Source organism: Trachemys scripta, chromosome 6 (assembly GCF_013100865.1).
Source record: "Trachemys scripta elegans isolate TJP31775 chromosome 6, CAS_Tse_1.0, whole genome shotgun sequence".
Taxonomy (NCBI): Eukaryota; Metazoa; Chordata; order Testudines; family Emydidae; genus Trachemys; species Trachemys scripta.
In genome coordinates this window covers 22,862,578-22,872,623 of record NC_048303.1, presented here as the reverse complement: position 1 = coordinate 22,872,623, position 10,046 = coordinate 22,862,578, and the positions used below count along the sequence as shown (strand labels likewise).

Genomic DNA, 10,046 nt, shown 5'->3' with positions numbered 1-10,046 from the left:
CAAACTTCACTGTGGAATTTGTGTGAGTATTTGTGTGAGTACAGTACTTCAAACAGGGAGACAGAAGCACTTTGGTCTGCCCATAATTGATTTTCTACATGAATGATCATTTTCCTTTATGCTGCCCACATGCTGCTTCACAGACATAAGCTCTTGTCTCCAAATAGGGTGTTCATTATGTACCCCAACTCTCAAATAAAAGAGCTATTGAAAAACTGTAGAATGTCAGGGCCCTTTACAGTGAAGGAGGCACTGTTTAACAGGTAGAGCAATTGTGTGGGTAGGATCACCAAGTGATAAACTAAACCCTTGTCTTTAGCTGTGCCAATGGTGATAGTAACTCTATAAATAACAGGCCCTTTAATCAATCTGTAAGCCTGAATATAATGGTTTATTACATAAAGTAGGAGAAATCTCACTGGTTCAGTTTATGTACATGATCACTCTTTGCACTTCCTAACACCTTTCAGCCAAAGTGAACATATTTTACAGTCAAATTAAGTTCTATACCCACCCCCATGAGGTAATTATTATTTATTACTATTAACACTACCCATTTTACCGATGGATAAACTTCACTAAGTACAGAGAGAGTAAGTGACTTGGCCAGTGTCACACAATGAGTCAGTGGCAGGGCTGGGAATAGAAACTGGACTATCCCAGACTCAATCCCTCTTCTAATAGCATTCCAACAGCAAAGGCATTCCCATGAGTAATGTATCCAGAATATCTATGTGCATATGATTCCTTCATTAACAGAAAAAGTTCTTAGCAAAAAAGGGAAGAGGCACAATTATAGTTTTAGGTAGAAAATCCTCTGGTTCCCCCCTGTTGGAATTCAGGCACACAATCCTCAAGGGGTCTTCTGGAGGAGTAAGCTATATTTAGGATGAATCCAGTGTGCTCTACCACAGTGGTTCTGAACTTTTTTGGGCTCAGGACTATTTGTAAATGTTTATGGCCTGTTGTACCCCAGTAAATAGTCTGTGAGTGAGGGCCCAGCTGCTGTTTTGGTCAGATCCTGCCCCCCGGAGGGGATTGGAGCCTGCCTGGCACTCCCCACACTCCTGTACTGTGGGGCTGGCTGGGCTTGGCTCTCCGCTCCAGGCGTTGCAACCTCTGGGGTTGCCGCGCCACTCAGATTTGGCCCTGCCCCTCTGACTGGACCAAATTTGTGTGAGTGGAGTTGTGACCTGGCTCATGGGGTTGCAGTGCCACTCACTCAATCTGGCTTACTCAGACTCCCGTCATCATGACAGCTGGGCCAAACCCAAGTGGCGTTGGGACACAAGAGGTTGCAGTGCCTGGAGCAGGGAGGTGAGCCCAGCCAGCCCGGTGGGACAGGAGCTGCCACGCGACCCTTTGAATCATTCTGGTGACCCAATTTTGTGTCCAGACCCACAGGTTGAGAAACCTTGTTCTAACATAGTCTGAGAAACTTTTTTTTCCTAGCCCCACTGCATGTGCTTTGGTCAGCATCATTGGGTCAGATCCCTGGCCCTGCTACAGCTTCTTTGTGATGTTCCAGAGCTACAAACAGCCTCAAACTTAAGTTAGAGGGCTCGCTGAGAATTCACCCTACATAAGGGAGTACCTACATGGTACAGCAACTCTTATACCAATCTATTCCTGGCTCCTTAAGCAGGGGGTGTGACTAGGGACATAGGCAGGGCTACATTATTAGACAGTAATATGCTAATGTCAATGGGATCTGGGTAAAAGTTTGCAGTATGAAAGCTGGGGAAAGTTGGGAGAGTTTGACTACTGTGTTTTTTTCACTAGCAAATCATGCAGTTGCAATGGTGCAAACTTCTAGTGTAGACTTGCTGCAATGGTGTAAAAAGTGGCTTGCATTGGTGCAGTTTACTTCTGCCAGTTGGGGGCTGTTTTGAGCTGGTGTAGTTGGAGCAGCCTCGGTGCTGCTCTAACCTGTGGTGAGGCCAGTGCATGTGCACCAGGAGAATCAAAAAGCTGTTACCAGCTCCTTAATGCCCCCACCTCCTCTCCTGTACCAGTGGATCTCTGCACAGGAGACAACCTGAGTCACTGCATTTATTGCCCCTACAAACTAGGCATCAGTGTTTGAAATGTCTGAAGCAGTTTTTCAAGTTCACATGCAAGAATTCACCTTAGATCTGTTAAACAGCATGAGAGGAGTATGGATGTTGGTTTGCAGTCTTGTCTATTAGATACTGTACAGCTAATAATGTCAGATGCTATGTTACTTTTCATCAAGACTGTCTTCCCCAGAAGCAAACACAGAAGTTAAAATTTTAATTAAAATTTCAAACCCATTTTACAGCTTATTGTAGTGACAAGTGCATCTCACCATGTTTCAGAGTCGCAGCCGTGTTAGTCTGTATCCGCAAAAAGAACAGGAGTACTTGTGGCACCTTAGAGACTAACAAATTTATTAGAGCATAAGCTTTCGTGGACTACAGCCCACTTCTTCGGATGCATATAGAATGGAACATATATTGAGGAGATATATATACACACATACAGAGAGCATGCATCCGAAGAAGTGGGCTGTAGTCCACGAAAGCTTATGCTCTAATAAATTTGTTAGTCTCTAAGGTGCCACAAGTACTCCTGTTCTTCTTCTCACCATGTTAACATTCAGGGTAGCATACTAAGGGCACGTCTTCACTACCTGCCCGGATCGGCGGGTAGAAATCGATCCCCGAATCGACGCGCGTACTCCACCTCGTCAGGAGGAGTAAGCGGCGTCGATGGGGGAGCCACGGCGATCGATTTGCTGCTGTCCTTACAGCGGGGTAAGTTGAATAGGATACTTCGACTTCAGCTACGCTATTCGCATAGCTGAAATTTGCATATCTTACATCGACCTCCCCCCCAGTGTAGACCAGCCCTAAGAAAATGAGCACGGACATCGTTGTAAAAGGAAATTCTGACAATTGTGGGACTGCAAAGGTAACCTACAGTAATATTCTGGGTTCTGTTGGGTTTAAATTACCAAAGAACAGTCAATTGAAGGAAAACAATTTTGAGGACCTTTTATTATGGCCTACAGCTTAAGAGGTCATTGTGGAATATTTTTTTTAGGACCTAGAGGCAAGATGGGGTGGGGAAACATCAGACCCGAACAAACTTCATGAAGGAGGAGTGGTGTTCAGCCACTCATCACTCCTAAAAAGACATCAAGGAGGAATTATCTAAAATTTGAGATCTGGGTGGAAGGACAAGAGCATCCCAAAGCCCACTCAGTGGTGTCGAAGACCCTGATCCTGCATTATTAAAGTCAATGGGAGCCTTTTTATGGACAAAGTGCAGAGTGGACTTCCTTTCTCTTTTACTCCCGCCTCTTGTAGCCCTTTAGACTGTGTTAGGGATACATTTGCAGTTTTGTGTATTAAATATTAGTTTCATATTTTTCTTGTTAATGTGTTGTTGCTTGTTCAGTTCAGCAAATAAGTAGCCTAAATTTGATCTACCCTTGACATCTGGTCATGTTTCAACCAATACATGAGAGACTAGGGAGTTTCCATTCTGCTCTGAACAGTTATAAGTTAAAAAAGTGGGTGATGGAAGCTCCTTGGCTGTGGATGAATTCTCCAGTTAAGAATATGTCTTTGAAAGCCACAAACTGGAGGTAATCTAATTAGGGAAACACTTTCCATGCACAATTCTAGTTATAGTTCTAATGACCAATCATGTGGCATTACATCTAGAAAAACTCCTTACTTTGACCCACCAAAAGAAGTAACTATTTTTGTATTTTAGGGCATGAAAACTAAACTAGACAGTAGAATTGTTGCAATAAAGCTAATATACCCATCACTGAAAATGTAATTAAACCACTTCTCAATTATGTTGTAATTCGATGGGATTGTAAGGCAGAACTGAGTTCTAACCATCACATCATACTCTTTTTCTTCAGATTTTATTTTTCTTTGCTCAGTTGTGGTGATACCCTAATTAAACCGGTAGGCTGCGGTGGAATCAGTGTTAGAATTATATTTTCTAAATGATTTCTTTGCATTGATATATGTAATTTACAAGTCATATGAAAGCTCTTATACTGTATCTTCAGATTCAAACATCTATGTGAATTTGAATTTGAACCAAAATAAACTTAACTTGAATTAACATTTCTTTCTGGGGTTTTTTCCATATTTTTTTTCCCTTTGTCACATTTTTCTTCCTTTTATCGCCTTTTGCATTCTATGGAGGCTAACCGTTTTATTCATGTGAGAGTTTAAGAAATGGGCATTTGAATTCTTGAGAAGTACTGATGCATTAATAAGCTCCCGCTGGGTAAAAAGTACAGGATTTCCTGAAACCCTACAATACAAGTTCAAATATTTGGAATGTGTTTGAAGATTTCCCCATTACAGAGAATTTGAAAGAAATCACACAATACGGGAATAACGTAAAACTATTTTTATTGAAAATACATCTACAAAGTAATGTTTCTCAATCCACATTGGGTGCAACCAAATGCAGAGCCAATGAGAGATGGGGAATGGAATCTTTCTATAGTAATTGATTTCCATAAGAAACAAAGTTAGTAAAAAAAAAAAAATCACAAACTTTGTGACACAATTCATTTTTCTCAACTTATGTCATAGAAAGACAACCATTTACATTAAGTCTTTGCAGGGTATTTCCAAATAGTCTCTCAACAAAAATTAAACTGTTACTCCAGACATTCTAAAGTTAACTTTTATAAACACACATTGAATACAGGATCTATATAAAAATATCTCTAATTACATATCCAAAGATGCCTGTCTGCATTCTAGGTTTTCATTCTGTTAGCAAAAAAAGTTCACACTTTATCACTTTCAGTCAGAGATTCATCTAGAGCTTTGAGGTGATTAAAGCACTGACTGCTGAATACTCTCGGCTAAATTCTGCTCACTTCACTCATGAGTTGTTCCTGCTCACATTGACTGGGCTCCTAAAAATGAATAGGATTTGTCTTTCTTGGAAAAAGAAGCCTGCCTTGTTGCTTTAAAAGTGGGAAAAGACTGCCCTCAATTATCACACTCATATTTTCACCAGTTACATTGACATTTACACATCAGTTCTTATGGTCTTCTAGAGACAAAAGCTACAGATGTTCTTAAATGTCTGGCAAGTGGCAGTTGTGGTATGACATGGGAATGTCTCCGTTCTGTGTGTGTGTGTCTCTCTCTCTCTTTTTTTTTAGTTCAGAACAAAACCAAACATTTTCAAATAAAATAGACCACTCAACCAGTTTTGTGCTTGTGGATTCGTATTCCTCAGCTACCTATCTCTAACTGCACCATAAATCTTTCCAGTTTGACTCCTACAGTAATACAAGAAGTGGAAAAGGAAAATATATACAATTAATATTTTTCATAAAAGGGTTTCTTCAGGGAATAATCTTGAAATGAACAAAAAAAAGCCATAGGATTCGGAGTGTATTTCTCCCCCCCCCCTTTTTTTTTCTTTCCTTCTCTGTGACTTGAAGGAGATCTACAATATTACTCTTAAAAATCTTTTCTTATTATATTTTTAAAATTTATTAAATGTATTTACTATTCTGCAGTTTATATATATATATTTTTCCTAGTAAGTAATAGAGCACCCATTAGTTTTGCTTTCTAAAAAATTATTTTTTATATTTGAGATACTGCTGGTAAACCCACAAAGATATGGGAACCTCCCAGTGGGATGGGGAGTTCTCTCCCCTATGTAAAATAAGGTACATTTGGCTAATAGTTTTACTACTTATTCATGGAATGACACCAGGCTAATTGATTACAAGATTTCCATTTTTTGAAAGTGACCTCTTGGTCACAGGACTTCCAGCAATGCAATTTCAGCAACACAAAGACAGGTTTAGAGCCCCATCCAGTTAGGTTCTGCACATCTCTTGCCAGGTATGAAGTACCTCTTGCAAAGTGCTGGCCCTCTCTGCTATTTGTATTACATATTATTTTGATTGTGAATGCACCCACAGTGTGCTATGTGCCTTCTGAGCACAGATGAAGTACACTTCCCACCCCAAAGAGCATACAATCTAGGGCCCTGATTCTTCAAGCACTTCTCTGCATATGTGTAACATTGCTCATGTGAGTAGTGGCATTAAAGTTAAGGGGACTACTCAGGTGAGTAAAAATACGCATATGTATAAGTGTGTGCTGGTCAGTGGGAGCTGAAAGTGCTAAGCACTTGTCAAGAACTGGCCCTCACTGACCCTAAAGTGTCCTATTAAGATGAAATCACCTCCTCAGAAATGACATTTCAGCTCAGCTGATAAAAGTGCTGATCGTGGGTATTTTTTTTACCTGAACATCTCTACTTTTTTTTAAATTTAAAAGTCCTCCTTTTTATTGTCCTGCTAGTAATAGGATAAAGAAATAACATATCACCAGAAGGGAAAAAAAGCAATCCTGTTAATTTCCTTGTTTGCGTGCAGTTGTCAAGTGAAAAATGTTGATTTGTGTGCTTACTGATGTTAAGAAATGGGCAATAGGTATTTAAAAAAATAAAACCCTTTTCAGGCTATATTATCTATTGTGACTTTCCAGCTTATAAAAACAAGATCACATTTACAGGATTGAGTAACATATACACTGGTATGTTTTTTAATGATTTAATAGACACTCTCCCTCTTCCCATCCCTGTCCCCTCACAGTTAGCACATCTCCAGCAGGACCAGTATGATAACTTGTTAATTTTTTTTAAAGTGGGACGCAAACACATACCTTGGTCACTGCTAATTCAGAATGTTTTTGATTAACTCTGTTCCAATGCTATCATATGGGAGAAAGCAAGATATAAATGGACTTCTTGAAAACAAGATATAAATGGTTGTAGAAAGTATATTTCCCACACTTCTAGTGTTGGACTCATGCCTGGTCTATCCTACATCTTGGTTTCACTGTCTAATGGTTTTACGCTCTCATTTTCCTGTGAGATCAATTGGTATGGTTTTTTCATTTCATTTTCCTCTATCACAGAATTACCCATCTCAGCATCCCTGCTCTTCAGCTCATTCCGTGACAAATGTTCAACAATCCCTGCACCAATGGAGTCACCCAAGACATTTGTAGTGGTACGGAGACGGTCCCTGTGGAAAATAATTGAGTTAGTCTTATTTTCCCCACTTGTTTAAGTGAAACATTCAGAGTCTCTGTGTTAAAATAGCTTTTGAAAATAACCATGAGATGATCCAATACTTCTGTGTATTAATTTATCAGAAATGTTAATAGCATTATTCCATCTTTGCGGAAACTAACAATTGTACCAGAATTCTAAGTCTAATGCAGTGACCTGAGACATAATGTTACTAGCCATTTCACAGGAGGATATGATTGCTGTGTTATGAGGTGATCCGAGCAGAGTGGGCTCGTGGCAGTTCATGTTTGGGGGCTTGTGAGTATGTTACAATAAGTCAGCTGTAATGACCTCCTGATATCTGAATTGACTGAATGTTGCCTTCTTAGCTGTCATTTCCAGAATGAAAATAAACTATTGTAAATAATCTAGGGTGAGATTCATGCATGGTGCAAAGGTCCAGAGCAAGGGCCTTTGTACCACTTAAGTCCCCAAAATGGTTGCACATGGAGACTGCAGGCATGCAGCCTGTCACTGGGTGATTAGCCCCTTTCTTTAAGGGCAGATGGGCCCAGCCCTGCCTGTGACTGATCAGTTGCATCCCAAATGAGGTTTTTGAGGAGCTGGGTGCTGGTCCATATAAAGGCCAGCAAGAGCTCAGTTGAGCTGTAAGATGGCAGGAATGCTCCTGTATGAGTCCCTGTGTTAGGAGAAAGATCTGGTGTGGCTGAGATGTGAAGGAAAAGCATCTGGGAGTTGTAGTCCTTAGTGGGCACAGGAAATAATTTTTGACATTTTTGCTTAAGGTTTGGTTCAACCAATACTCTGTTGTGACATTATTTCTTCTTGGGCTAGTGGACAGCCCAGCAGCTTACCCAGCTCTGCAGGGGTGTAAATATAACCCCTACATGCTGTGAAAGAGTTGCACAAAAGGCCCCAATGGTAAAGGGCTGCAGGAAGGTCCACAGAGAAGCTACTGAGACATGTTTATGTAAACTTAGTGACTCCCAACACAGTCCATAGGCTGGAATAATAGCTGGAGAGTAAGAATGCACAACAATCTTGGAGCCAGGCTGGGACTGGATTTCACCTTCTCATCACATCCACCTGCCTAGACCTTAAATGTTTGGGATCTATGCACATGGTGAGAATTTCACAGAGTTTGTGATACCCTTAAAAACTGAACATTGTTGCCATAAGTAACACTACTGTTGGGGTAAAGTTCAGTTTTCTTTCTGGTACTCACTGAATCACAACATGAGCCATGGTGCTGCTGTATTTTCAGTCCTAGAAGTAGCACCATCCATAGGCAACCCTGTGAGGAATAGCGTAAAGCGTAGGGATGGGCAAATGATCCTAGTATTGGGGAACTGTTTAAACCCCCATATATCTCATCTGAATTCCCTTGTACTCCCTCTCAATGGGCTCAAACACTTCGCTACACTTACTTTGAGCTGCTATAAGGAAGTGGGGGTGGTGGTAGGAATGAACAGCTAGGTGATCTCTCATCCCTGTATGAATGTCTTCCATGGGAGAACAACAGCCATTTCATCTCTACTCTGCCTTCTCACTTTTAGCAGCATTCCCCTTTACCCTGCCCAGATAAGGAGCAGGACTGTGAAAAGGACATAACATAAGAATGGCCATACTGGGTCAGACCAAGGGTCCATCTAGCCCAATATCCTGTCGTCCAACAGTGGCCAATGCCCAGTGCATCAGAGGGAATGAACAGAAAAGGTAATCATCAAGTGATCCAAACAAATACTCTCTGAAGAGTTGGGATGGAGAAAAGGGGAAAATGGCTGCTATCCTTTCTTGACAGACATTGACATGGAGTGGAGGTACACCTACCTCTTCAATTACCCCAGCCCCACAAAGGCATCTCCAGGTAAGTGGAGCAGCCTGTCTGTCACCCTTATTTGCACTTGCAGACATGGAAAGGTTCCTGGCTTCTGCTGCTGACAGTGATGCTGTTCTATCCCAATAACCATGCACAGAGAAATACAGCTGGGCCTAAGGGGATTCCACAAGTACTTACAGATGTAGGAATGCTGCTCAGTGTTCTCCTCCTCTAGCACAGTGGTTCTCAACTGGGAGTCCATGGCAGCTGAAGCCTGGAGCCCTGAGACAGCCCCCCACTCCCTTTCTCTGGCCCTGGAGTTTTTATAGCATGTTGCGGGGATCTCAGAAAGAAAATGTTGAGAACCCCTGCTCTAGCAGACACAGAGGTGGAGAAACAAATGAGTCAGCCACATTAGCCAAATGTCTGGCCATATTCAGATGGCTGATAATGCTAACATGCATATTATTCAGAAGACTAATTATTCAATTCACCCATCCTTAGGGAAAGCACACAAACCTTCACTGGTCTGTACAGCCAGAAGGGTTGGGATAAATCCGCTCTCAACTGAGCCACTGAATTTTCAGACTTTGAGCCTCCTTCGTGGTAGGGTAAAACTTTATTGTTCAAAGTAACCACATTTTTCAACTATTTTCAGTAAAGGAATAAGCCAACTGATCACATGACTTGCAGGTTCAGAAATTATCAGAATGTCCCTGTCCAATGTATTTTATAGTATGCTATAGCCCTTTAAGGACTCTGTAAGAAATACTCACAAGAACCAGTCCACTGCAATGATAAGAGTGATGTCCTCTGTAGGCAAACCAACAGATGTCAACACAATGACCATGGTGACCAGTCCAGCCTGAGGAATTCCTGCAGCGCCAATACTGGCAGCTGTAGCTGTGATGCTATGCAGAGAGATGACAGTGAAGAAATAAGTCAATTTCCAAAAATAATTCTCCTTAACTTTTAAAATGTTTACTAAATAGTATGACTAATATTACTGACTTTAGGATGAATACATGTTATAATTATAGGTTTCAGAGTAGCAGCCGTGTTAGTCTGTATCCGCAAAAAGAACAGGAGTACTTGTGGCACCTTAGAGACTAACAAATTTATTAGAGCATAAGCTTTCGTGGACTACAGCCCA

The 10,046-nt window shown here is 41.1% G+C and overlaps 1 protein-coding gene across 1 annotated transcript in view; it reads right to left on the bottom strand.

The window, feature by feature from the left end:
- Positions 1–4,389: 4,389 nt before the first annotated feature.
- SLC1A3 (solute carrier family 1 member 3) overlaps positions 4,390–10,046 on the bottom strand; it is a 95,425-nt gene continuing 89,768 nt past the window's right edge. Inside the window, exons 9-10 of the mRNA XM_034773202.1 lie at positions 9,670–9,804; positions 4,390–7,066 (exon numbers count right to left, since the gene is read on the bottom strand). Of these exons, the coding sequence (XP_034629093.1) occupies positions 6,862–7,066; positions 9,670–9,804 (340 nt within the window). The 3' untranslated portion in view covers positions 4,390–6,861. The remainder of the gene's footprint in view (positions 7,067–9,669; positions 9,805–10,046) is intronic.